General features: G+C 39.2%; 1 protein-coding gene across 5 annotated transcripts; it reads left to right on the top strand.

The window, feature by feature from the left end:
• Nucleotides 1-378: 378 nt before the first annotated feature.
• On the top strand, nucleotides 379-26,771 carry LOC116726019 (phosphatidylinositol 4,5-bisphosphate 3-kinase catalytic subunit delta isoform-like). 5 transcript variants are annotated; one of them, XM_032572519.1, is made up of 23 exons: nucleotides 379-636; nucleotides 1,383-1,560; nucleotides 2,172-2,400; nucleotides 3,581-3,813; nucleotides 4,118-4,294; nucleotides 7,969-8,124; nucleotides 10,254-10,340; nucleotides 11,259-11,480; nucleotides 14,133-14,229; nucleotides 14,591-14,721; nucleotides 15,317-15,367; nucleotides 15,472-15,639; nucleotides 16,665-16,786; nucleotides 16,872-17,015; nucleotides 17,118-17,217; nucleotides 17,301-17,467; nucleotides 17,767-17,876; nucleotides 19,523-19,601; nucleotides 19,696-19,863; nucleotides 22,302-22,425; nucleotides 22,929-23,074; nucleotides 23,158-23,290; nucleotides 24,663-26,771. In XM_032572519.1, the coding sequence occupies exons 2-23, from the start codon at nucleotides 1,420-1,422 to the stop codon at nucleotides 24,798-24,800; spliced, it is 3,123 nt and encodes a 1,040-aa protein (XP_032428410.1). In that variant the 5' UTR covers nucleotides 379-636; nucleotides 1,383-1,419; the 3' UTR covers nucleotides 24,801-26,771. The 5 variants fall into 5 exon arrangements, with proteins under 5 accessions (XP_032428410.1, XP_032428401.1, XP_032428383.1 ...); XM_032572510.1 differs by having other exon boundaries at nucleotides 380-575; nucleotides 10,251-10,340; XM_032572492.1 differs by having other exon boundaries at nucleotides 380-615; nucleotides 10,251-10,340.
• Nucleotides 26,772-27,846: the final 1,075 nt, after the last annotated feature.

The raw sequence follows: 27,846 nt of genomic DNA, 5'->3' as shown, positions 1-27,846 counted from the left end.
CTTTATTTCAGCGCTATAGTGTTTGACAGGATCCCAAAGGAAGATTAAGATCCTTCTTTTAAAAAAAATAAAATAAAAAATCGGATCTACATATCGGGTTTCTTCATAACAAATCAAATCAAAATGACTAAAATGTGAATTTTAGTCATTTTTAATTTGTTGTGCCCAATTCACAAAACTTTCTAGAGGAGCCCCTTGTATTTTAATCAGCTTCAGAAAAGATAAACAAAACCCAAACAGGTTCTACAGCTTCCTTTAACTCCATGTTTACTGATGCTAAACTAACGGCGCTTATCTTACAGCGCAACCTCTGAGGAAGAGGAGGGGGAGGCGGAGGCGTTTCTGCAGCGTCTCTTTGCGGACGGTCCCTTGGCCCCGCCGCGCAGCAGCGCAACAGCGTCACCGCATGAATGACAGCGAGTCGCGTCGAGGCAGGGAGACACTTTACCGCCGCCGTCGCCGCCTCGCAGGAGCTGCTGGAGCCGCGCAGGACGCCCCGCAGCCCGGCCCGAGCAGGTGGATTTCCGAGCAGCGGCCAGATTCGTCGGGATGCTCCAGCTTCCATGTTCGCCGCGGTGAGACCATGAGGAGGTGACCGGGCTGTGGCGCTGACAGGCAAGGAATGTGCGCCAACAGGTTGGCAAAGCTTTTCGCCATCACGTCAACTGGACCCGAGTTGCTGAACGTTTCGATATCGGCTTCCCTCCCTCTCTCCCCCCAACCCTTCGCGTTTTTTTTTTTTTTATTGAATATTTCCCAGCACCAGCTCAGTAAATGTACGAATACGGAATCATAGACTTGAAGTGAGACGCGTTTTTGTTTTACGCCACAGAGCTGATCTGCGGAGAGAGAGCGGCTCTCAGCGCACGTTTCCTCTTAGTAAAATCAAACATGGTAGTTTGAGTTCAAGGCAAACCGTCAAACTGCTCGGTGGGGTTTGTGGGAAGCAGAAGCAGCTTTCAAGACTGTAGGCACTTTACGGTTCAGCTCAGTTGAACTGAAGTTTACGTGTTGTTTGTCCTGACTTTATTTGTCCTTTGAGTATTTCTGTCTGTGGAAAGGCTGAACCTTAGAGCAGTTATTAAAAAAAACATAAAAAATCAAGGCCAGTGGCATCCAACTGAGAGCAGCATGCACAGAAACATGTATGATATTCACTAGAAATCTGTTTTTGTAGAACAAACCTGACGAGAATAAGTAGAGATTCCACTTTGCTGTCATATTTCATGTCATTCATTGGCTCTACACTTGAACTACACATCCCCCTCCTCCATCAGATGAGCTGGGACGGTTCTGCTTAGTGCTCTTAAATTAATCGTGGGCCTATTTTGTTGAGCTTGGCCGCCACTTCCTCTGACTGGCTTGTGTTTTCCGGCCAGCAGCAGGGGAGCTGACGGTAAATGAGAGGCCATCACCATCATGCCCCCGGGGAAGTATGGGACGCAGGAGGAGTGGGAGCAGGACGGAGACCAGGAGATCTTCATGGACTTCCTGCTGCCCACCGGGATCTTCCTGAAATTCCCCGTGTCTCGAAACGACACCATCAGAAACATCAAGAAAGTACGTCTCCTCACCTCAGTTCACCTCTCTTGGTTCAATATTGGTGTTTTCTGTTATATCCCACATTGTTAAAGGATCATAAGGTGCCCCTGTATCATTAATGGGCTTTAATCGATTGACTGCAGATATTCTCTGTGGCTCAGATGACCTGCACAGACTGCCTACTATAGCTGTTTGTTGTCACTCACAATGCATCCTTTTAAAGTAATTAGGCTGGCTTAAGATGTGGTTCAAACATTAAGCTAATAAAAAAAAATTTTTTTTAAATAAGCCGCGGTTCAAGCAGTGCTCGCTGGTTCTCATCCAGCGATTCGAGAAGGGAGCTGCAGAAATGCTTCCCAGAGCGAACGCGGCCAGATCTGCTGCGAAGTGTGAGTGTGCCAACAGTTCTGCCACTTCATGCTGCTTCATTCAGCCGTGTTAGGTAATGATTCTCTCTCTGAGGCCCGGAGAAGATTATTGAAAGACGAAGGCCCTTCCTGGTCAAAGGGAACTCAGTGGTTTTATTGGAATAACTCTGGATGTGATCAGCAGATTTCCCCAAGTGTTACTGGTTTCTGCAACAGAGAGCTCTGAGTTTTGTTGTTTTTTTTTTTTTGCATGTGTATCAGATGGTTTGGAAAAACGCCAGTCGCGAGGCTATGTTCTGTGGACTGCGTGATCCGGACCTGTACGTCTTCACCTGCATCAACCAGACGGCAGAGCGGGAGGAGCTGGAGGAAGAGTCGAGGAGGATCAGCGACGTGCGGCCTTTCATGTGTGTTTTGAGGCTGGTGGCGAGGGAGGGGGACCGCGGCGAGAAGCTCACCAACGCCCAGATCAGTCTGCTCATCGGCAAAGGTGAGCCCACGGTTCTGCTGGAGTGCTTTGTCACTGGCATGACCTGCTCTGAGGTTATGAGAGGTCAGTGTATTACCTGAACTAGAAAACTCCAGTCATTTAATACAATGGTGCCTGGAAGTCGGATTTTCTGAGTTTCCGGTTTGAAGTGGAGCAAGAAAATCCTCTGAAGTCTGAGTGGGAACGCTGAAGGTTGTAGAGAACCTGTAGAGAGTCACAATTCCTAGTCCTGGAAATTCTGAATGAATTCAAAAATCGATTTTAGGCCGCTTAATTGTTTTTGTAGAAATATATTTTGAATAATTCTTTGATATTTTTCTTTTATTTAAGAAAAAGCCAGCTGAAGCTTAGCCTAACGCTCACAGAATTTTATGCGCAAATCTATTTTTGTTCAAATATCAATTGATGGGATTTGATACTGTACGGCACAGTAGAGAATTACAATAAATGTTGCAAAAACATGGTTTCTGAATCAAAAATAATTTCCGAATTGACCATGAAAATTGTAATCGAATTGCTAGACACTGAAAGATTTGCATCTCTGGGAAGTTGCAGGGCGATATCCAATATGGCTGCTTCAAAAGTTGCGGATCTTGTCTATTTATTATCACTTCGTACTGTTTGAATCACATTAACATAGTGGCACAGATGGTTCTCTACAACCTCTGAATGTGATCATGTTCCTTTTATTGTTTGAACCTCATTTTAAAATCTCCTATCTGTCCCTTTATAGCCTTCGATGTTACACACATTGATGCATTTGGGAAGGAAAACTGAATTATCATTCTTTTCTGCTTGTTTCTTTGTCAGATAGGGGAAATAAGAATCTCAAAAAGTGCTGTAGCAGATATGTATGAGTAAGCTAAAGCAGTGGTTAGCAGAATTTGTTGAGCTTTTTTTTCCCCAAAGAAAATTAACAAATTTCTGTGCATAAAGCAGGAATTTAGCAAGAGTTGCTCTTAATAAGCTAGATACTTGTATATATATTACATGTAATGAATTAATGAAAATGAAAACAAGTGACCATTCATGCATCGCCCTCAGCCAGGGTCTTTCGGTTGTTTATTTATTTTTTTCATCACTTTGCAACAAAGTGAAGCTTGATTTCTGCCAGAGAGATCGGTTGTTTGTGTTTGCAGCGTCTCGCACGTCTAAAGCCTATTCCTTTACAAACCACCAGGTCTTCACGAGTTTGAAGCCCAGAAGAACCACGAGGTGGACGAGTTTCGAACCAAGATGCGGACGTTTTGCGAGGAGAAGTCCCTGGAGCGGCAGAATTTGCCGTGGCAACGGTGGATGGAGTACAGCTTCCCGTGCGAGCTTGAGCCGTGCAGCTCCCCGGCGGCCGGCGGGAGCTCCAAATCAAAGCACGGCAAAAAGCTCTTCGTCAACGTCAAGTTTGAGTCGAGCGATGTGAGTCGTCCTGCTGTTTTACTGGGTTATGAGTCAACTTGGTAGACACTTGTTGATCTCACAAAGAGCGCTGTCGCTTTGATTGGAAAAACAACAGTTCCGACTTGAGTAGATTTAATGTGGGGGTTGATTTCTTTTTTTTAATTTTAGGCAGCATTAAAAAAATTGGAAATCCCCCACCCACTGCAACAACCCCGCCTTCTAAACATCTCTCAAGAAACAAGCTTGACGGCTACTTAATTTAAAGTTGTCACCTAAATTTGTTCTTTTTGTTGTTTTTTTTTTTAACGTTTGGCTCTTGCAGGAAAGCTTCATGCTGCAGCAGGACTCCCAGGATCTCCCTGTGGCTCTGATGAAGAGCGCTCTGAAAAAGAAGGCCACCGTCTTCCGCTCGGTTCGACAGGAACCCGAGGACTACACCCTGCAGGTCAACGGGAGATGGGAGTTCATCTACGGGCAACACCCGCTGGGCCAGTTCAAGGTGAGGAAAAACACGCCTGGCCAATGTTGTTTACATTCAACTGGTAAGGTAAAACTGCATCCAACCCAACACAGTTAACATATGAATCTACATAAACATGTAATTTATGACAAATTGAAAGTTGCAATCTTTGAAAACAACTGCTGCTGTCATGATCAGTCCCTTTAAGCTTCCTAGAGACAAGAAGAAAACATGATGGCTTTAGTTTAGTGTGGGAATGTGGATTTTATCTCACATGTGAATCATTTTTAGTTTTTCAGAGTGAACTTAACAAAGTTGTTTTTTTTTGTTTGTTTGTTGTTTTTTTTTTTTTTGCGCCAAGGCTTTCGCAGAAAGAAATCTAAACTGAATGAAAACATGTTCCAGCTCTCGGCACGATTATAACTCTGTAAAGAGATGTCGGCCTCGACCTTGAGCGCTCAGTCAGACTGTACGCTGATGAAAGTCATTTTTACTTCATGTTTCAGTTTGTGTTTATATAATGTGGGGGCTTGAATAGAGATGCACCGATCGATCGGCCACTGGCGGGAATTGGACTTTTTCTTTCATTGCCACTTTTTGTTTTCTGTTCATTAAATGTATAGAAAACCAAAAACACTCACTGTTTCTAACCTTTAAACACACAAATTAACAGCATGTACGGCTATATGGAGAGCTGTTTCATTCAAAATTAAATAAATAAATACTGTTACTGATAAATACTTTATATTCCACATGTTGATTTTCTGCTAAATTCAAAACTATTGCTTCTATTAAAAGCTGCTGCACATTTTTTCTCTTTTATGTTTTATAATCCTTGGAAAAAGGTCTGATTTAACAGGTCAGTCCTCCAAATAAAACCTATAATCGGTATTGATCGAGAAAAGACGCCTGATTGGTTTGTCTCCAGTTTTAAGCCTTCGCAGTCATAACTATTCATGCTTTTTATCACCTGGACCAAACATTATGTCGTCTGGCTCCCTGATCTCGTCCTTGTCTGTTTCAGTGCCACAAAACCTCAAATTATATATTTCAACAGTGTTTTTAATACTTAAAGACCAACCTCTGCCGTTTGCTCAGCTTGGCTGAAGCTTCGTGTCAACTTCTCATAGCTTTCCGTTATCGTTCTGCAAGGAACTATGTTATCTTAAGGAGCTATTTTTAGATTTTTCAGCCATCATTTTCCGTTAATCGGCTTTCACTTGAGAATTTACCAGTAAGAGAGAAGCGATTTTATCAACGCTGCAATACTATGCTGATTTCTAAATGGTGCTGCAGTGGGATAGCTGAATGAGGATGAAACGCCACCCGCTCCACTGCTGCTGCAGCTCCTACACCTTCTCCTTAATTTGAAAATATTCTCCAAATTTTATGAGATACTATTTAGTGTCCAAAACTAATGGCATACAATACATTTGGGTTTTTTTTTCTGCTTTTGCTATTTCTATTATCTTGTAATCCCAAGCATTTCAGAAAATCCAACTCCCTGCTTCAGCTTGTAGATTTGCTTTTGCGCATTGTAACTGATTTGATCTATTTTTCTTGGGGACTGTGACACAAAAATGAGCAAAAACTTGCTGCAGGTTAGAGCTAGGAGTTTTGAATACTTTGGGGGAAAAAAAAGAAGAAAGAAATTACAGAATAATTCTCAAGGTGTCCTTGAAGGGTAATCAGAAAGTTGTGAGCCTAATATCAGCTTCAATCTGCGGCCACATGTCAGTGTGTCCTTGGGGAAGGCGCCAGGCCTGTCACAATAAGCAATAAATTTAATTGCATAAGTAAGAACAAGAATTTTCCATTTTTCTCGTTCCTTTCTCTCTTTCTACCAAAAACTGGATGTCAAAAGTCTCCAGTCTGGTGCTTTGGGTTCAACTAGCCTCTTTTTCTGAAGGACGATTTTATATATTCCTTTATTTAATCAGGTAAACCCCGTTGAGATCTAGATCTCATTTTCAAGAGGGACCTGAGCAAAAAAATTGCAATACAGAGACTACAATACAATACAATACAATACAGAGAATTTGTTTACAGAGACTTCATAAGTCATTTTATTTGTTGTTTTGATTATTATTGTGGATATTTAAAATGTCTTCCAGTTCCAGTGTTAAATCTTCATTATGATTTAAAGTTAATTGATCTTTAAGAATGCGTTCTTGCATTATTATGCCATTACCATTATATATTACTTGAAAATGGTCTCAAAGCAACAATATTATCGTTTATCGCGATAACTTCTGGGACAATTTATCATCCTGGAAAATTTGACATACGATCTTGACCTTTAATTTATTTTATTTTACTCAAAAAAGTGCATCAGAGTCTATGCAGTCAATTTATGGTTTATAACCTGGAACAGCTTTTTTAGTTAGAAGATATTCAATAATTAGGGGTAAAATATATCGTTTTAAATTGTCTGACCAAGCAATGAACAGAGAATTGACTAATTTCAACTTCTGGCTAGTCTTTAGTTTCCTTTAGTCTTTAATATATGATGGCTTTTCTGAGAACAAATAAACAGTAGTTGTTGTTTTTTTTGTTTGTTTGCTATTTATTCTTTTTTCAATAAACCTTTTATCAATAAATCCACAGATCAATTAGATCGGACTGCTTTTTGGTGAGGGGGATCCTTAAAGTGACGGGAACAAAACATTTTTGCTCTGCAGAAATGTGCCGTGTTGAAAATTTAAGTGTTTGTTAAACTACGAATGCTGTTTGTAAATAAATATCCAAAATAGTATAGATATTTTAAAGACACATTTTTCTCACTTTCATGTAGCAGTGAAAGTTACTGCCAATATTCTTCACATGGATGCTAGGTGTGTAAATGAAGAAATCAGTTTGTCCTGGACTCAAATATTGTTGCCGTCCCGGTTGAGTTTTGTGTTTCTGAAGCAACGTTTCCCAAAATGTAGTTTCATTTAGACCGAATCAGATATTTTTATAGTTTGCTGTATTTGTTCCTACGCTCTCAAGCCTTCTGGACCTGCTGCAGAGAGGCGGTTAACACAGATGTCACAGTAATTCCTCCAACAGGCTGTCTCTCTCTCTCTCTCTCTCTCGCTCTCCTTCTCTCTCTTTCCATGAAGAAATGTCTGGCAGAGCTGCCAGTATCCTCCCATCATTTATGTCCTTCTTATACAGGGATTCAAAGCAAATATACACGCTTGTAGCTCATTTTAAGCGGTGTCACTTAAAAACAACAACAAAAGAAACACACTTATGCAGACAGTTGTGACAAAAAGTGAAAATGTTCATAATCAGTTGGTTTCATTTCAGATCTGCAGTTTGGTCTTAAGGGAAAAACTGCAGCAGCTGAAAGCGTGTTTATTCACACGTCTGCATGTGAGTTTGGACCTGTGCGGGTGGTCCGACACAAAGCCGGGGCGGCTGTCGCATCAGAGGCGGCTTGAGTTGAGACTTTAGGTGGCAGGAGGCTCCCCTGTTGATTTTGAAACCCCAGCTACCTGATGGAGTGACTCATATCTGTCCGGCAGTGCTGCAGAGAGGAACTGCTTCCATCCACACATAATGAGATTTTCACTGCATTAACTTACAACAAATGAACAGCCTTCAGGAGTTTAACCAGTGCCATCAGGACGCTGGGAAATATCTGTGGCTGCTGAGCTGACTGATTGCTCTACCGGTAAACAAAAACAAAAAAAAAAGTCCTCTTGTCGCTTTTGTTTTCTCCCCAGTACATTTTCTCCTGTTTGAGGAATGGTCAGAACCCCCAGCTTACCATGGTGCACCACTGCACCATCAGCAAATACCAGGAGGATCAGGGCAGAGTGTGCAGCCAGATGTACAAGACCCGCTCCCTGTCCAGACCGCCACCTCTGCCCCTGAAGAAGGTAAGGAGTCGTCGCCCTTTAACCCAGCAGCGCTCTCTGTTTCCAGTTAATCCTCCACCAGCCTGTGAACTTTAGCATGCTTATGGCTACAGTGCAAAATTACGCAGATCAGACGGAGCGTCTCAATAAATGCAAAATTATCCAAAGGTTGAACGGGGCTTAGACTTTACCAGTTTTCTGGTAAAGTTATCGAATTAAAGTGAATGTTTACTTTCACAAAAATTTAAGGAACCGGTAAAAATGCCAAAATTTTAACAATTTTGTTCACTGATTAAAAGGCTACTGGGAGGTTGAAAATTTCAGGTTTGATGTTGGTAGAAATTAGCAGAACATCGTAATCCTTTCAAGGTTTTGCACCAACCTTGTCCAAAAATCCAACATGGCTGCCTTGCACATAATTCTTAGTGATAGTTGCAGTAAATAGTTTAGGCTGTTTGATTTCTGTCAACATGTCTCAGTAAGTCTGTTGCGCACACTGAACTGATTCATTTAGGAAACGAGTGTGAAAGTGGAAAAAGCAGAGAAATGTGTTGTCAGCTTGTATGTTTGTATCAGAGATGTTCACAAGTCATTTTTTTCTGATTCAGTCTTTTTTGCCTAAAGTCAGAGTCATCAATTCTTTAACCCTGCATCATCATAGGTTAAGGACTCTAATAATTATACTATGATAATTATTAGAACATTGTTAATTATCTTTCAATTTTGAATATTTATTAACAGTCATCCTTTATCAATTTCTCATTGACTTTAATCTGCTGAAGTCTTCTTCATATCATATTGAAAATGTTATCAAATGTAATATGGAATATTTATATTCCCTTTTAGAGTAAAATTTTGAGTTCCTGTGTAGAAATTAAATAAGTTTTGAACATCTGAATGAATGGAACCGAAAGTGCTTTTAGTTTTATGATTTCAGACAGAAACGAGATAATGTAGGAAGTTATGTTTAAGTGTATTTTGTTATGAAATTATCCAAATTATTCCTTTGGAGAACCATTCATGTGGTCATTATTATGATCGTTATGAGCCATTAACGTCCCATAATTCACAAACGCCACTGATAGGCCTGTCACAATAGTCAACAGATGAATTAATCGCATGAAAAGTTAAAACAAACTCAATAATTTCCATTGGCATGATTTATCGTTTATCTCTTTTTTTCTCCCTCTTTCTACCAAAAACTGGATGATAAAAGTCTTCAGTTTGGTGCTTTGGTCTAAACATGCCCCTTTGTATGAAGAATAATTTTGCTTACAAAATTCATTTTATTTGCTGTGTTGTTTATTTATTTTTGGATATTTAAAATGTCTTTCAGTTCCAGTGTTAAATGCTTGTTATAATTTAAAGCTTATTGACCTTCAAGAATTTGTACTTGCATTATTATTTTGCCATTACCGTTATATTACTCAAAAATGCTCTCAAAACAACAATAGTATCGTTTATCGCGATAACTTCTGGAACAATTTATCGTCCAGCAAAATTTCTTATCGTGACAGGCCTAGCCACTGACTAATAATCAAGCGCATTCTTTCTGAGTAAAACATACGCTGCGGTGCATCACCTATCAGAAGGATCTGTAGCTCACTTAGTTCCTTCCTTTTTTTCTTTATACATGTAAACAATATTTGAGTCTTATACTAGGAGCCAAAGTGAAGTCTCGTGTCTTCAGGGCACAAGTCTAGGTCAAGTGTGAAGGTTTTTATTTTTGTAATTCAAGTCCAATTCGAGTTTTAGTCTTGCACTCAAAATCACCGTCTCTAAGCCTTTCTCCTTAGTAAATGAAGTAGATAGTTTACTTTCACTTGCTGTAATTAAATATAAAGGAATCCAACCGTTACTCAAACCAGAGGAAATTAACTTAGGCTACCGTTTGTAGAGAGCTTCTTGTTCTCTTTTTTTTTTTTTTTTTGACAGCTCAATACTGCAGTGGTGTTTTGTTTGCTTACTTTTGAAAGAGTAAGTTTGTTGTGCACTTTGAACGTTCTTGCCAAACAGGAAACTGCGCCAAGAGCTTCACCACTTAGATTACACCGAAGGCAGAGAATGCAAATTTATTTTTAGGTAAATAGAAAAAAAAAAAAAGAGAGAATAATCTTTCCTCCTCTTTCTCTTTCCCTCTCCTGCAGCAGAACACCTCCTCCCTCTGGTCCATAAATGAGCCCTTCTACATTCACCTCCTTCAGGGGAGCAGAGTCAATGCAGACGAGGGGATGAAGGTCGGTGTGTTTTCGTGGAGGTTTTCTCTCACTTTGCTGCTCATTGAAATGTGGCATTCGTTTGTTTACCAATATCTCAACTTCAGTTATAGGAACTGTCAGGTTGACATGCAAATGACAGAATGGGGAGGAGGGGAAGGGAGAGGGGCACGCCGATAGGGGTGTGTGGGGGGGGGGTTGGGTCACATGTCCAAACCGCACGTTTCCCATAATTCATCAAGTCGGTTGGTTAAAACTTCAAAACAGGAAGTGGGGAGGGCCTATCTGGCTTTTTATGTCTCACTCTGAGGCCTTAATTCTAAGAAAAAAGGCGGGCTTCGTGCTCTTTCCCCTTCTCTTGCTCTCAGATGCGCTTCTTTATATGGCTGTACGTCGCACACGCTCTGTTAACCTTCGCGTGTCGGCCTGATCTGCAAAAACTATCCTCCTCTTTCATTTGTGTATTGTGTTTCCACTCCATGACATAGTGCGTAACTACCCAGCCGTTTTATTGTCAAGAGTGTGAACTTCGTGACTCATGCCAAAGTTACCGTGTTGCCTTCCTTTGGGTCCATTCAGCCACTGGCATACAGAGACATTAACAATTACAAAATATAGATTTAAGATTTTCCTAATTTAGGATGAACATATTGTTTGCGCGGTGTTCAATTGTAATTCAATGCTTTTTGTCATGCTGCCTGGACTAACCCCGAGAGTCACAGCAACCTGTTTACATTGAGAGCGTCGACCCTTTGACTCATAACTCGAGTGACACAGGAAGCTCTGAATCATCTATCGCCAATTCTGTGAATCTTCCAAAAACAATCATCCTCACGCAACAGCTAAGCGATGCAGCATCCAGACTGCAGCTGGCGGCCTTGTTCTAATCACCCCCACACATGTGTAAATGTGCGTTTGCGTGTCTTTGCTCCAACGCAGCTCGTGGTGCAGGCCGGCCTCTTCCACGGCAGCGAGCTCCTGTGCAAGATGATGACGAGCTCGGAGGTCACGGTGTGCTCCGAGCCGTCGTGGGACCAGAGGCTGGAGTTCGACATAAACGTGTCCGACCTGCCGCGCATGAGCCGCCTTTGCTTTGCGCTCTACGCCGTCATCGAGAAGACCAAGAAACCCCGCGGCACGAAGAAGAAGAACAAGAAAGCAGTAAGTGGCCCGTCGGGGTTTGGGATTTGGCAGGCTGATGCTCAGGCCGACGGGTGTAAATGAGTTGGCAGGTACAAACGCTCTGCTGCTTGTGTTTTGGTGCGTATTGTCTTGTGTGTGCTCTGTGGGTGTGTTCTGCTGCTGCGTCTGGTTGTGCAAGTGTGTTCAGTGGCAAGGCTGCGGTTAGCGTCTCATCCGCTTTTGCTCTTTTATCTGCACATTAGTCCAAGGAAGGAAGGAATTCTAAATACATACTCACAGTTGACACCCACACACTTAAAGTTGAACTTTTCATTGCTAGATATTGGAGCTTGCGCTGCGACGGCCTATAGAAGCACAAAGCAAATCGTTCCCACTGTGGAACCTTTTTTTTTTTTTTTTTTTTTTTGGCTTCTATGTAAACCTGCACGTCAGTTTTTGTTGCAAACATTAGACTCACAAATCAAGATGCGAGTTACTGATTTCTGAGTCATTTGAGTCAGAAAGGTTTTGACTTAATGCACAGCTTATGTCACAGTTTAATTGTTTGTACTTTGGATGCAATCATTTTTACCTAATCTAATTATTTCATATTTCAGACCCAGCACACTCCTTTATATCCACAAACAGCATGAAGATCAAATAACATACAAGAGCCTTGCTTAATTCTTTAAACCCATTGAAATTTGTCACATTACAACCACAAACCGCATTGTCTTTTATTGGCATTTTATGTGAAAGACCAACATAATGTAGTGAAGTAGAAAGAAAATGATCTGGTAAAAAGTCTTTACCAATAAAAATGGGAAAAGTCTAGATTGTATTTGTATTTTGGCCCATTTTACTTTGCAAAATTGTCCAACCCAGTCAGGTTTGCTGGAGAGTGTGTGTGGGACATTGATTTTTAAGTTTTTCCACGGATTCCACTACAGTGTTGCACTATGAGGATTCTGTGGAATGCATAGAAAGAAACTGCTAATATTTAATTCCCTTAATACAAATTACAAACATAATGATCAGAATAGTCAAAAAAATAATAATTGCAAAGTTTATGGTTGCAAATGGAATTTAAAGACCAGGAATGATTGAGACAGAGTTATGTGGCGCTTTTCACCAAGATTGTTATTATGTAAAAAAAATTTTTTTTAAAATGGATCAGTTTTGGTTAATGACAGATTTAAATAAGGTCTAAAAATTGACCTAATATTTCATAATATCATTTGGAAGGAACATGATTCTCTCACTGTCTCTGCAAATCTCAAAACATTCAATGTAAAGAAAGTTTGAGTCAGAATATAAACTTGGATGTGAGGGGATTTCAAATCCCCTCACATACAGAGCACCATGGTGCCATCTCATTTCTTTAAGGACAAACGGAGGTGTTTAGTTCAAGACGTAGCACACTTTCTGAAACTAGTCGTCAACAACTTCAGTGCAATGAATCAAAGCTGAAGAACGCTAACCGCTCTCTTCTTATTTCACGAACCAGTCACCCTGCAACTAACAAAGTGAACAATTTTCTCCTCTGTCCATTTGTCAAGCTGATGTTTTCCGCACTAAACTGTGAAACCAATGTGAAAGGTAAAGAAGCTTCCCCACACCCACTTGGTGAACAACAAATTCCCCTTTTTTCTGCAGCTGTGGTCTGAGCATCTTTTGTTATGACAGCGCTGCAGCGGCTGCTGGCAGCATGTTTGGGTTCGCCTCCCTGAACAAGTTGCCCAGGTGTGTTTCCAGGGTATCGAAGCCACTTCTGCTTTCTTAGCCACTTCTCTTTTCTGATGTCCGGAGGAGAAGTCCTGCAGGCAGACGGAAGTTGGGCTATTTTAGCTCGACTTGTTTGTGCCTCTGTTTTTATCTGCGCGCATCTCGACTCGGATATATTTGCGCTTTTTGGAGAAATTATGAACGAAAGTTGTTATTTCTAAGACCTGCCCGGAGCTTAGTTCCTTTTATCCATCATGACAGAAATGACAACCAGGGAATGTTTTTTGTTAAAGCCGCAAAGGTTTTGTGTCCATAACGTATAATTGGCACAACCTGAACAACATAAAGGCAATGCTATAAGAGAACACTATTAATTTAACATAGATAAACATAATGTTCTTGCTTTTTTGTCAGTTCACCAAACATATTACATGACTTAATACAAAAGTAGGCTCAAACTATTAGTATTTTTTGTTAACATATTCTTTATGTTGAAAAAGTAATTACTCCCTAAATCTTGGCAGCAACATCTTCCATTAAGAGTTTTCCATAAGTTGCGATATCTTAAATCAATGTGGAAGAATATTTCCGCACTCTTCTTTGCAGAAATGTTTTCCTTCATGAAAAGCCTGTTCAAGTTAACACAATACCATGTCAATCGGACAAGACCAGCCTTTGATTAGGCCACTCCAAAGCCTTAGTTTGGTTTATATACTGCCATTTTAAGGTGGATTTACTGAATGACCCAATTGCGCATGAGCTTAAACGCACAGGATAGGCATATATTCACCATCAGATCAGGATGTTCTGTCAAAAAACAGAATTAGTTGAAAAAAGTTTGAATGAATAAAAAAGGTTTTTTTAGGTCAATTTAAAAAGCCACTACCCAATCCTGTTCGCTGTATTTCTTATATGCTGTGACTACTTGTTTATCGCTGAAACCTAACCAACGCTGCATGTTTCCAGGACTGTCCGATTGCCTGGGTAAACACCATGCTGTTCGACTACAAGGACCAGCTGAAGACCGGGGAGTTCCTCTTATCCATGTGGCCATCTGTACCTGGTACTTCCTGTTCAGTCTCACATTTCCCTATCTCTAAAAACACTTGACATGATCACAGCATCTTTCACCGACACCTAGTAGCAAGTGATCCCATCAGAAATACCCATAGTGGGAAGTGATGCAAAATAAACCCAACGTATTTACACACGTTCTGTGTTGTCGGTTGCAGACAGACAAGCTGTTAGATTCAGAGGTATTTAAAATGCACTCGCTTCTTGTTTTTCAGTTGTTTATATACTGTTTTTATGCTCAGTCTGAACGCGCAGTAAAAGCTTAAAGGGTTATTCGCAGATAACATTTTTCTCATAACATGTTTACCTTCAATGCAAAATGTTTTAATGCACAATTTTGTTCACCACAGATGACAAAAGTGACCTGCTGAACCCGATGGGAACGGTCCAGAGGAATCCCAACGTAGACAGCGCCGCCGGACTCCTCATTCGCTTCCCTAACATCCGGCCCCATCCGCTCTACTATCCTCCCCTTGACAAGGTCATTTTATCCTAAATGTATATGGGCAGCATTATTATTATTATTATTATTATTATTATTATTATTATTTATTATTCCAAGATGTCACATCAGGTTTACACCCTCTAAAAACAGAAAGTAGTGTATAGCAATTTCAAAGTTACCAGATCCACTGGACATCTCTGAAGTTTGAATTAATTATATCTCAAGAAGCGATTTTTGTACTAGATAAATGTACTCAATATAACAAATCACAATCGGCGATATTGGCCCACATTATCGCTGTTCGCACAAGCAATTACAGTAATTTGACTTCAGCTTTTCAAGGTGTGCAGACATAAAGTATTAATATTTAACTGTATATTAAGTACAATATTAAGAAATGAACAATATGTTATATTGTTTGGTTGGATTTCATTGTTTGGAAATGATGGATTTTTCATAAATATTCTCTGTAATTTTGCACCATTGCGGTAATGAAAGAACATTTTTATTTTTATTTTGCCTTTTAGCACGTAAACACCACGTAAACGTGAATTTGATATTTTGCCGCAAAAACAACTTCATGTTAACTGGTTATTGAAATAGATTTTTTTCTGTCTCCAACCCATTTCAGACCATCGAGCCAGAAATGAACGGCAACACTGTTTTTCCCTCCAAAGACGAGGTAAAACAATAAAATCCTTCTAAAACCTGAACACTGTTAAAGTAAAATGAAACAAAGCGTGTCTTGCTGAGTGAGTTGTGTGCTGCTTCTTTGTCTTTTTGTAGTACTTGAAACTAAAAGAAATCATGGACAACAAAAACTACACCGAGTTTTTTGAGGATGAGAAAGAGCTCCTGTGGAAGCTCCGAGCCGAGGTCCGCGACTATTTCCCCGAGTGCCTGTCCAAGCTGCTTCTCATCACTAAGTGGAATAAGCGCGAGGATGTAGCTCAGGTGTGGAGATAGTTCGATTTTTTTTTGTTTGTTTTTTGACTCAACTCGTGTAGCTTACACATATTCCACACGCTACATTAGTTTTAATGGGTTGTTTATTTTATTTTACTTTCAACTTGTGAGGGTCTTATCCTGACTCCGTGCTCTGTCTTACTTGAAGTTACATGTTCTCTTGTCTTTCCCGTTTTGAAGGCATTGGCATTTCTATCTTCTTTTCTTTTTGCCTGTTGACTTATTGCATATGTAGCTTTCATATATGTTTCACTTTCTGCTCTAATTGAAGTGCCATGTTCTCTTGTCTTTCCCATTTTGAAGAGTACTAAGAGAAATTAGATATTTTTTATGTTTCATTTTGTGTTTGATCCTCAAAAGCACACATTTTCACACTCTTCCATACTTTTTGTGGCTTTACCTTAACACTTTGAACACTTTTTTGTAGCCTTGTAATCCTGCCCACAGGACTTGGCGACAAAATAAATTTGGATCCTCATCCAGGCTTGTTTTTCCACAGTTCCAGTAGTTTTAACATGAGTAGTAATAAATAAAATCTTCAAATAATATTTTGAATGTATGGTTTCCCCAGTCATTCCTCCAGCGGCCCGTCGTGTTTTTGAGTTAAAAAATGTTTAAAGTTGACAGGAAATTTGAAAATGTCACTTGATAGTCTTGTGTTATTGAAAGATTGAAAATTAATACCTGAACACCAACTATAAAAGTCTTTAAAAAATGCAAACATTTAAAAAAGACTTAAAAAAAATAAGTAATGCTAAGCCTGGTGGGGGCACGAGTAAAGCCTGGTGGCCCACCAGACTTATAATACACTGGGGGAAACCCTGATATTACTTGCTAGCATTATTAATGAGTTCAAATGCACCCTAACACCGTGGCTTTGATCACACTTTGGATATGGCATTAAAAAGATTTGTTATTTATACCTGTCAGTGGAGGGGTTCAACGTAGCTAGTTTACCGAAATGGCAGCCTTATCGGTAATTAAAGTGAAAATTGTCTTTTTGAACTTGTTAGATGGTGGGTTTGCTGAAAAGCTGGCCTGAACTCCCTGCCATCCACGCCTTGGAGCTGTTGGACTACAGCTTTCCTGATCCAGCAGTCCGGTCCTTCACTATCAGATGCCTCAAGAAGCTCAGGTACATCGACTAGCAGAAAACAGGCTTTAAGATTTCTATTTTTGAATATCAGAATTTAAAAAAATAATAAAAATTTCTTCCACAGTGACGATGAGCTGCTGCAGTACTTGATCCAGCTGGTCCAGGTCCTGAAGTATGAGTCCTACCTGGACTGCGACCTCACCACCTTCCTGCTGGAGAGGGCGCTGTCCAACAGGAGGATAGGACACTTTCTGTTTTGGCATCTTAAGTAAGCCATAGTCTTATCTCATAATAGTATTTATTTATATATATATTTTAAAAGACACAGGATAATTTTTTTTTTCTTGACATTTTTTGTTGTTTATTGTAGATCTGAGATTCACGTGGCATCGGTCAGTTTACGTTTTGGCTTGATTCTGGAGGCTTACTGCAGGGGAAACATCCACCACATCAAGCTTTTGTCTAAACAGGTAACACGCCGCTCGTTTAGTCAGACGTTTGACTCCCACATTAAACGTATCTGCTGTTCTAAAACTCAACCTGCGCCACCCAGAACGAGGCTCTGGGTAAAATGAAGGCCCTGAGCGACATCGTCAAGACGGGCTCCCAGAAAATGACGGTGGACGACCTGAAGCTGTGCATCAGGCAGGAGTCGTACCTGGAGGCGCTGTCGGACCTGCTGTCGCCGCTCAACCCCAGCGTCATCCTGTTTGAGATCTGGTTAGCATTACACACACATACGCACAGCGGTTTATGCCCTCTGAAGATTAATTACCAAAGTCTTAATGTTAATTCACAATAAGAAATGCTTCCACCTTTATTTACTCTCTCCAAAATCCTACAAGTTTTGTTTTATGAATTAGTTGCTTACAATAAATAATTATCAGTACAAATGCATATTTTAAAAGGTATTTTAGATATTAATTTAGAGGAAATATAAGAAAACAAAAAGTATTTTTGTAAACTCTGAGACATATTTAAAAGGTGGCATGATTGACATGAGCTTTTTATTTTCACAGCACCGATAAGTGCAGATTTATGGATTCAAAGATGAAGCCGCTCTGGCTTATGTACAAGAACCCTTTGGAACAAGCAGACATGGTCGGCATCATCTTCAAAAACGGAGACGGTGAGAAATGAGACGATGCTAAAACGTCTCCTCACACATGAACACTTGACCTGTGTTAACTTAGAAAGTAAATGTGACTTTAATTTAACAAAAGGTGAAAAAGAAAAACTCTTAAGTTGTAAACGAAAGATAAACATACCTCTGTATTTGAAAGCTTATAACATAAAATATGACAAACAAAATCTAACTACTCTGCCTGAGAAACGTATTCACACTACGTCTGTTGCAATAAGCAATAAATCACATAATATTTATTATTACATAATCAATTTAAACTCAATAATTCCCATTTGAATATTTTACAATTTTTTTTCTGTCTTTTTCCACCAAACCTGGATGACAAAAATCTTCAGTCTGGTGCTTTGGTTTGAACTAACCCCTTTTTTGAAGGACAGTTTTGTTTATAGAGACTTTTTTATTCATTTAATTTGTTATTTCTGTTGCTTTGTTTCTTTATTTTGGATATTTAAGATTTCTTCCAGCTCCAGTGTTAAGTGTTCATTAGAGTTTAACGTTTACTTATCTTTGAGAAGGTGTTCTTGCATTATTATTATTATTATTTTGCCATTACCATTAAATATTACTTGAAAATGGTCTCAAACAACAATATTATCATTTATCCCAATAACATCTGTGGACAATTTATTGTCCGGCAAAATTTGTTATTGTGACTGGTCTAATTCACACCTCTTAGTCTGTCCCGCATTTTATAACGTTACCACCAAACGTCTCTTTGTGTTTCATTGGGATTTTATGTGTTTGACTTACACAAAGCAGCACATAATTGTAAATGGTAAAGAAAAATAATGTGTTGTTTTTACATTTTTTTTAGGAAGAGTGAATTCTGCAAGTCCACGTCTCAATGCAATCTGCTGGGTTACCTTAGATAGAAAACGTTAATTTGAATAATAAACTGAGACTAACACAGGGTCAAGTGGATTTTATGTGGAACTCAATTAACACTGCAAATGATCCTGAATGCACAGTTGTCATGGTAACATGTGGTGGTAGCAGCATCATGCTGCAGTGAAGTTTTCTTCAGCTGGATCAAGGAAGCCAGTCAGAGTTTGTGGGAGGAAGTAAATCTGTCTGAGACTCCAAAAGTTGAGGCAAAACATTAGTATTGCGAAGCGTTTCTCCATCCAGTTTTACTTGGCTTTTTTGCAAAGAGGAAGTGAAATTTCTTTTATCCTTAATATGAATGAAACCAGAACCCTAAATAACTTCTTTGCGATGGATAGTAGTTAGACAAAGTATTGACTCATAGTTGCTAAATATAAATGCAAAGCAAACGGTTCTGTTCATGCTGAAATTAAATTACAGACTCTATTTACCAATGATGTTACTTAAAATATTTTTTCCTTTCAATTTATTTAGGGGTAGCAGAATAAAGGGAGCTAAATACAAATGCAGGTCACATCGAGCTTTTTTTTCCTGTGTGTAAAAATGTTTAAAGTGTGTGTTCATGAATTTAATTATAATAACACTATCAAAAAAAAGAAATGCATTGACGTTTTTGTTTGAAATATGGCAAAATGCATAGCAGTTGAAGGGGCATGAATACTTTTTGACTCTGATGTAAATTTTACAATACATTTGGTTTATTTTTACATTTTTTCACTTATTTTCTTGCTTTGTTTCCTCAGATCTCCGGCAGGACATGTTAACCCTGCAGATGATCCGGCTCATGGAGAACCTGTGGAAGAAAGAAGGCCTGGATCTCAGGTGGGATCCGCTTTTCTCATCCTGCTTGGTGCTTTGAAAACGAGAAGAACTCCTTTTCAAACTAAATCCTGCTGATTCCGCCCCGCGCTGTCAGGATGATCCCATACGGCTGCCTGTCCACCGGGAACAAAACGGGGCTCATTGAGGTCGTGAAGAGCTCCGACACGATCGCCAACATCCAGAGGAACAGCAGCAACAGCGCGGCCACCGCTGCCTTCAACAAGGACGCCTTGCTCAACTGGCTTAAGTCCAAGAATCCAGGGTGAGTAAAGTCGACAGTAACGATGTGAATTAAACCATCTTGATACATTATCATTCGATATGGAAGACGCAATTGCCTTTTATTTCAAAAACAGCATTATGTGCATTATGCTTGCGCCGAAGGACTATTTTAAGCTTCTAAGAAGCCACATAGGATCAGTGGGGTTTGTTTATGTAGATTTTTTACTAGCAAATGGCTCCAGTTCTACACAGGGGCCTCCCCAGTGCTCCCAGGACAGCTTCGTCACAAGGCCCGTCCCAGTTGTGAATGTGAAAGTAGCTCCTGCCGTCTTTCTGCATGAGCTGCAATGTGTTCGCCTCCGGAAAATAATTCAAATCTCAAGGAGGCAGACAAGACATTATTTCCGATTTTGTCTGTTAATAAGTTAAGATGAAAAGACTAATAGAAACGTTATGTTTAAAACATGTTAAGGTGGTGTTATGTTATAACTTTATTTTAGCACAAAATACCACTAATCTGACGTAGTGTGGCAGCCTTACTGCTGGATGTGTAAAAAGCACTTTCTGACACTTTTTGTGGATTAATGTTAACATCAGTCAGATCAACTCTAATGCTATAACATATTCATGTTAATAATCTACAATTTGCTGCAGCAGTGGAGCAATAGATCCAGTGCTGGAATAGAGGGGGAAAAAAATGTGTTAAAATCTCAAAAATGTTGAGGAGGATTTCAAATAATTAGGGTTTTTTTAGACGACGACATGTATTTCTACATCAGGGAGTTTTCTTATTACGGTCAATGGAAATGAATATGTACATATTTTTGGCTATGTAATATAATTTAAAACTGTTGGTCTGAATTTGTGTACAGTTCCTGCTAAAGATGGTTCATAAAAGCTGGTTTCTGCTCAGTGATTTAAATTAGATTACTATAATATATAACAATGGGTTAAATCATAAGCTGAAATGGATTTGTCAGACATTACCTGTCTTTTTCAAATGGTTTCCTGCTGAGGCCAGAACAATTTGCTAACATCTTTTCATGGAACAAAGTGAAGTTCAGGCAACTTCATCAGATTTACAAAAATATCAAAGAACACATTAATCAGTAAAGATATTACATATTCAACCACTAGTTGGCAGCAGAACTTGCACTGCTCTACCATATTGTTGTGCATTGCTGCAAAAACAAGCCCTATACGACCTAGGCATTCAACTCTGCACTCCATAAATTATATTTAGCATTTTTTCTTGATAAAGTAGGAGTTGCTATTATGACAGAAAAAATGTTAGAAAAAAAAATCTACAATTTTTTATAGTTCTGTTTAGACCTGAAGCTGAAGAAAGACTTGAGCGTTAAAGTGGGGGAAAAAAATATTTATTTTTTTTTATTACCGTTTTTTTTTTATTACCGTTTTTATTTTTTTGCAGGGACCTATTTGGTTTCCACGTGTCCTCAATGGGAGTTTTACCCTGATCATTATTAAAATTTAGTTAAAAGAGTTTTTTCCACAGCCTCCATCTTTTTCTGGACCTAAGCAGATTGTGAACAAAGCTATGAACCAAACTCAAACCTAATATAATCCATAATATATTTCCTCCTCAACATAAATATGTTAGTCATATAGTCCAAATGGGCTCCTCGTTTACTCTCTGTAGCATGGTGGTGTCCTATTCCAACCTTTTAGACATTTAGATGTGTCTCTCCACCAAAACATTTTTTAATTCTTATAGCCCTCTGTGAAATATTCATCTTTACTTCTACTAACCAGCTGCCATTTAAAGAGGCCATTCTTTAAATATGGCCTTTGAGAGGCCTTTGAGAGGCCATATTTAAAGATGCCTCTTTAAATAGCCAGTATTTAAAGAGGCCATTCTGTTTCCTGCCTCTCAAAGTTCTTTGTGTGACTGAAATATCTAATTTATAACCTTTGTGTCGATGAAGTTTGAGCCAAAAGCTGCAACGCGTACGGTTGGTGGATTCCCATTCATCCTGCTGCTTTTCCGAGCTGTGTTTCAACGCTGCAGCAGGACGGAACGAAGTGCACCGGCAGCTCCTTGAGCAATAAACGAGAGTACATTTTTATTTGGTGCCAAACCGTCTGAAGGTCTCGTATTCTCTAAAAGCTTGTTGAAGAAACGGGTCTGTTGGAGGAAATGAAAAAAGGTGTTGTACGTCACTCGGCAGCACAGGCACAGCTGACCGCACGACAGAACAGAAAGGTAATTATCTTAAACGCTGCAGAGACCGAAGAAGAGCAGGGGAAATTAGCAAGAACATAATACAGCGGAGTCCATGCACATCTAAACTGAAAGGATGTGACGGTCGATCATTAAGCTGCCACAGGATCTCCTCTATGAATACTTTACGCATCGTGTGCAACAGCAGGGAAAAACTGGAAAAGTAGGAATGTGCTGCACAAATAAAACCCATTTATGCTGTCTTTCTTTTCTTCTCTGACTTCATGTTTCTCCAGGGACAAACTCGATCAAGCGATAGAGGAGTTCACTCTCTCCTGTGCTGGCTACTGTGTAGCTACTTACGTGCTGGGGATTGGAGATCGCCACAATGACAACATCATGATCAGGGAAACTGGACAGGTCAGATTTAACGCACTCACATGAATCAATATTATTTTTCTGTTGAGTTATTTAGTCTGGATATTCTGAGCCTGGTAAAAGGCCTACACATATTCTCCACGAGCAGCGGATTTCAGAAAGAGGAGCAAAGTTGGTTTCAGACTTCACAAGAAACGTAATTCCTGGAAGTCTTCATAGAACATCTGAAGCATTGCAGCACATTTCAAACTAGTAGTCACACCCACTTCAAATTATGGAGTAATAACACAGCAGTTGTTCAGTAGCCGACGAAAACGTCCAAACCGGACCTGCAAGAACAGAGGGCAGGTCAGATTTGGTCAGGTCCTATTCTTGCATTTATGGGAGAGATAATAATTTCTGTTCTCTTGGAGTATGTGCAGGCCTCAAACTTTATACGACGGTGAAAATTCTAGTTAAACAAGGTGGACCTGCAAAGTAAAATATTCAACAAATTCTATCCATTGCGAATCTTTCTAACAGAGACAATAATCTTTCATATTTAGCTGTTTCACATTGATTTCGGACACTTCCTGGGAAACTTCAAGCGGAAACTCGGGATCAACAGGGAGCGTGTGCCTTTTATCCTGACGTACGACTTTGTCCATGTGATCCAGCAAGGCAGGACGAACAACAGTGAGAAGTTTGAAAGGTACAAATTATAAAGCCTAATGCATTTACCAAGGGACTTTGGGGATGTCTTTAAATACTTACAGCGATTGTCTGCTTTGCCAGGTTCAGGGAATACTGTGAGCGGGCCTACAAGATCCTGTGTCGAAACGGGACGCTGTTTGTCAACCTCTTCGCCATGATGAAGGCAGCGGGGCTGCCGGAGCTCTCCTCCTCCAAAGATATCCAGTATTTAAAGGTACAAAACTCAGCTAATTTTGCGTGAGTCTGTATATGATTAGGACTGTGATAACCTACATCAAAAGCACTACATTTTATCTGGAGTGTTTGCTCCAAAAAAGCGTGATATTATTGAAAAAAGCTTCCTGTGACATTTATTCTAAAAGGACTGTAATGAATGTCAATAACTGTACATTCCATAATTATGTCACATACAATTTGTTGGATTTTCTATCATTTTCAATGTGAGATTATTTTACTGCTATAGGACTAAGCATTCCCTTCAGGACGTTGCGATGTTTTTTTGTGATTATTGCAGCTGACACTTACTGATTTTATGGCACCTTTTTCAAAAGGTTGTGGTCAAAGTTGCAAATTTTTTTAAGCTTCATTTTTCCCATAACATTGTTTTACCAAAAAGTTTAAATTGCTACACGTAGCATTCTTTAACAAGATAATAACTATCTTGTTAAATAATAACAAGATAGTTGTTATTATCAACTATAATAATAGTTAAATAGGTATTATTTAACTATCTTGTTAAATAATAACAAGATAGTTATTATTTAATGGACCTTCTTGAAATAACACCCTTAAAACAAATAAAGTCCTGTCCTGAGGTGCAAAAGAGGAATTCTTTATTGGTTGTTCAAGTTAACATAAAAATGTTTACACATTGTAAATAAATTTTTAAAAAGGCAGATGTTACCATCCAGCATCACATGGTTTCATCTGGCAGGTTCGACGATCGAGACGTGAAACAGGAAAATAAATTAGAAGAGGTCAAAGGAGATTGGTCAAAATTCAACCTAGTTGCAGTGATTGGTCAGAAAAGAAGGAAGTACAGAAAACATTAAGGTGATTGGTTCCGATTTGCCTGAAAAATTGTGATGGCTGGTAAAAATTGCAGGTTTGCACAGAATTGCGACTGATGAGAGAATTTACTTCCAATAGTTGCGATCGCAACACCATAACTTCGTGGAGTTTTCCTTCTTTGCACACATAGCTGACTGACAGCTTACAGTCTCTCACATCTGGAGAGGTGGGAGCTGTGCTATCTGGCATGTTATCAAAAGAGCTTCATGAGGGCCTGCGCCCCAGATACACAGACTATTTGTCCTGAAGGCAGCCCTCTAGGATTCGACTCCTAGTGTCAGGACCTTTCCTGCAAGTCTTCTGCCTCTCCTGTCTGAGCACTTTGAATACTGCCACTTCCACCACTAAAACAAACTGAGATGTAAAATTTTTACGTCTTTTAAAAAAAGGGTGATTTTTCTTTTTTTTAAATAGTGGTATCCTGAAAAAAAAAAAATCAGACTTGTACGCCTTTTAGTTACAGTGGTTTAGTGACGATGAGAATCATGTTTTCATTTGCGTCTCGTTTTCAACAGGATTCTTTAGCTCTGGGCAAATCGGAGGACGAAGCACTGAAGAATTTCAAAGTGAAGTTCAACGAAGCTTTGCGGGAGAGCTGGAAGACGAAAGTCAACTGGATGATGCACTCCTTGGCCAAGGACAACAGGCCGTGAAAGAGCACCGCACCGGTGCAGCCTGCCAAAAATGATAACTTTTAACTTATAGACAGAAAAAAAAACAAATGAGGGATCTAAATTTATTTGACACATGGCATTCAAACACAGACAGCAGCAAATGTTTACATGCCAGCGGCTGAGAAACAACTAAACAGAGGCATCCAGCAGTCCTTTCCACACAGGCCTTTTCAAAGTCAAGGACATTTGCTCCCGTTATCTTTCTTCCATCTACAAGATGAACTGTGTTACCCAAGCAAAACCATAAATGTATATTGGATTTAGTGGAAATTGGTACTTGAAAACCATCTGCTCCTGCAAAGCGCATCACCGAAACAGGAAGTTCATCTCGGCAACTGCATTACTCAGCAGAGAGCAAGCTGCAGACAGCCTGTGGGATGACTTTAGATGTCGCTCACCGGGGGAGACGGCAACGCACCGGATGGCAATGGAGCCGTCACATATTGTCTTGAACGGCCTCTCTCCGACAGTGTTGTGTATTTTTATAATGTGCTTTATTTAATTAGACTGGTGTAGAGAACTTGTAAATTCATGATGTTTATTTTAAATTAATTTAAAATAGTTGTGTCATTGGCCTTTAAGCTTTACTGAGTGCCAGTATACGTTAAACCTAATGCGAGGCACAAAGTTTCTCATTTCTGTTTTTCATGAACACACCAGAAGACCAGGCTTTGTCCAGAATCTAGCTATAGAGTCATTTTTGCATTAAAGCTTTTAATGCCATTGTTAACGGGGCTTTTTTTTTTTCTTTAAATAAAAAAAGAAAAGATTAGCTTAAGTTTGAGTGTGATGCAGGAGGAAGTAACCTGTTCAGGCTAACCTGGCATCTGCCTCCGTACAACTCTAGATTTCACAATCACAATCATAAGAGTTGCTTGTAGAGAGAAACACAGTCAGACTCATTTGTTTACCTCATATTTTTTTCTTCTGCAAAACATAGCAACTTGCTCTAGTGTTGATGGTAATGAACCATCCTGAACGTGTGCTTCGTGTAAAACTGATGGATTTTATTTGAAATGCCTTAACTCAGCTTTTAAAGACGCATGCCACTGGCAGCTGGTAGGAAGGAAACTCAAGATGCTCTAAAGCAAAGATGTCTTGTGAAGAAAGAGAAAAATGCTGAGGGTTGCTTCTTGAGACAATCGGTTGTAACAAAAGAAAAAGAGCCATTTACTTATGGATGCGCTTCTCATACTGTGATTTTGGTCACACTGTTCATGTCAGAGGTCAGCGTGGTCGATGCAGACTCTCTGAGTGTTCACTGTGTTTGTGAGTTTGTGTGTGTTGTGATATTTAAGTTTTGCACTTCCATTGACATTCTTGTCAAATGTGCCAGGTAACATGAAAATATTTCATGCTTTTAAGGTCAATCACTGTCATAATTTAACTGCAGCACAAAGTGCTTTTTGTCAGCTTAAGTGGGGCTGTGTACGGTTTGATTTTATTTCCAGACAAGTTTTTTTTTTATTATTTTTATTACTTTACATGCTGCATACCCCACTGTATGTCCTGAAAGGACTGCTTGCCTTTTTAAAAATATATATTGTTAAACAGTCTCTTCTTATTATGAGTCTCTGTGCAATCATGACAAGAAGAAGAGCAAGTGTAGCTGTAGATCTAACAGCACTGAGTTGACTATACTTATCATTTCTGTCCTTTAAAAGGGGCCTCACTAAATACTGCTTCTTTAAGCAACACTGGGGGAAATCAGTCGCTCCTTTTGCTAATTAAGTATGATGCTGTTGCCTTTTATGCTGGTTGTCATTTTTAAATTGTTAGAAGCTCCTTTAAGGTCCATGCCAGATTTTCAGTTGTGTAGCTAAAGCAAATAAATTATCATCAAAACATAAGTTTGATGTGACGTTTTTTTTTGCACTCCTTTTTTATACATTTGCCACACTTGCTGTTTATGAGTGAAATTTAATTCCGAATAAAAAAGTCTGCAACCACCGAGGCTTTCAGGAGGAATTTTTTTGCAGCCTGGATGTTTCTTCGCTGTGTCAATATTTATTTTAAAGTCCTTGGTCTCTGTTTTTTGGGGTGGGGGTTTAGAAATAATTTGTATTTTCAAGCAATGTCCTCCTGGTCAAATTTATTGAAAGCTCACATTTCAAAGAGATGATTTTGAACTTGCAATCAAATGTAAAAGGACCCAACTTTCTAGATTTTACAACATGAATTCTGTAAATTGGACACCACCTTTTTTTACATTACATAATTTAAGATATCAGAAGAATTGTTCAAAAAGGCAACAAAATTACATTTCATTAGAAAATGTCACTTTCAGTATCAGGAAAGTGGTGTCCCGATACGGATACAGTTATCTGTATCGGGACACCACTACTTCTCCCTCTGTCTTTGACAGCTTTTTTAACCCCTAGTGCAGAGAGTCTTGACAACTTCTGGTCACTTCACTTTGAAAAATGTTCCCTGATTTCAAAACTTGTCACTGTAGATAAAAAGTTAAATATATTCATTATATTCATCTGCTTGATGTCTGACGAGATGTGAATTCTCTGTTTAGCTTGTTGAATATTTTTTAAATTGGATGAAAATTAAATGCAATTGAATTTGTCGATATCATTTTAAAAATGGACAGGTAGATATAGATTATATTAGAATTTTTTGATAACAAATGACAATGGAAAAAGTCTAACACAACCGTTGCCCAACATATTATTTTAATGAAGCTTTTCTGCTTTCATTTTTAGTCCGTACTTATTAGACTGCAATAAGTAGATTAACAGAACTTTTTATTATGCATTCTCACTTGGTTTTCTCTGTGCTGTATCCGTTGTGGGCTTCTTAAACATGCCACAACACAACCTGTTCATTAAGCTAATCATTTTGAAAGCTCTCTAATTTTTTAAACTTTTTTTTTCTCCTTTGCTAAGTATATCTTGTATTTTTCATGTGAAAAAAGCATACGTATGGTGCAAGGTCAATGTTAAAAGAAAGTTTAAATAAGCTAGTTGTACACTATATTGTTGAAGCATCTTTTGAATTAACCCAAAAATTGTAAGAG

Source organism: Xiphophorus hellerii, chromosome 1, assembly GCF_003331165.1.
Source record: "Xiphophorus hellerii strain 12219 chromosome 1, Xiphophorus_hellerii-4.1, whole genome shotgun sequence".
NCBI lineage: Eukaryota > Metazoa > Chordata > Actinopteri > Cyprinodontiformes > Poeciliidae > Xiphophorus > Xiphophorus hellerii.
This window is presented reverse-complemented; position numbering and strand designations above follow the sequence as displayed.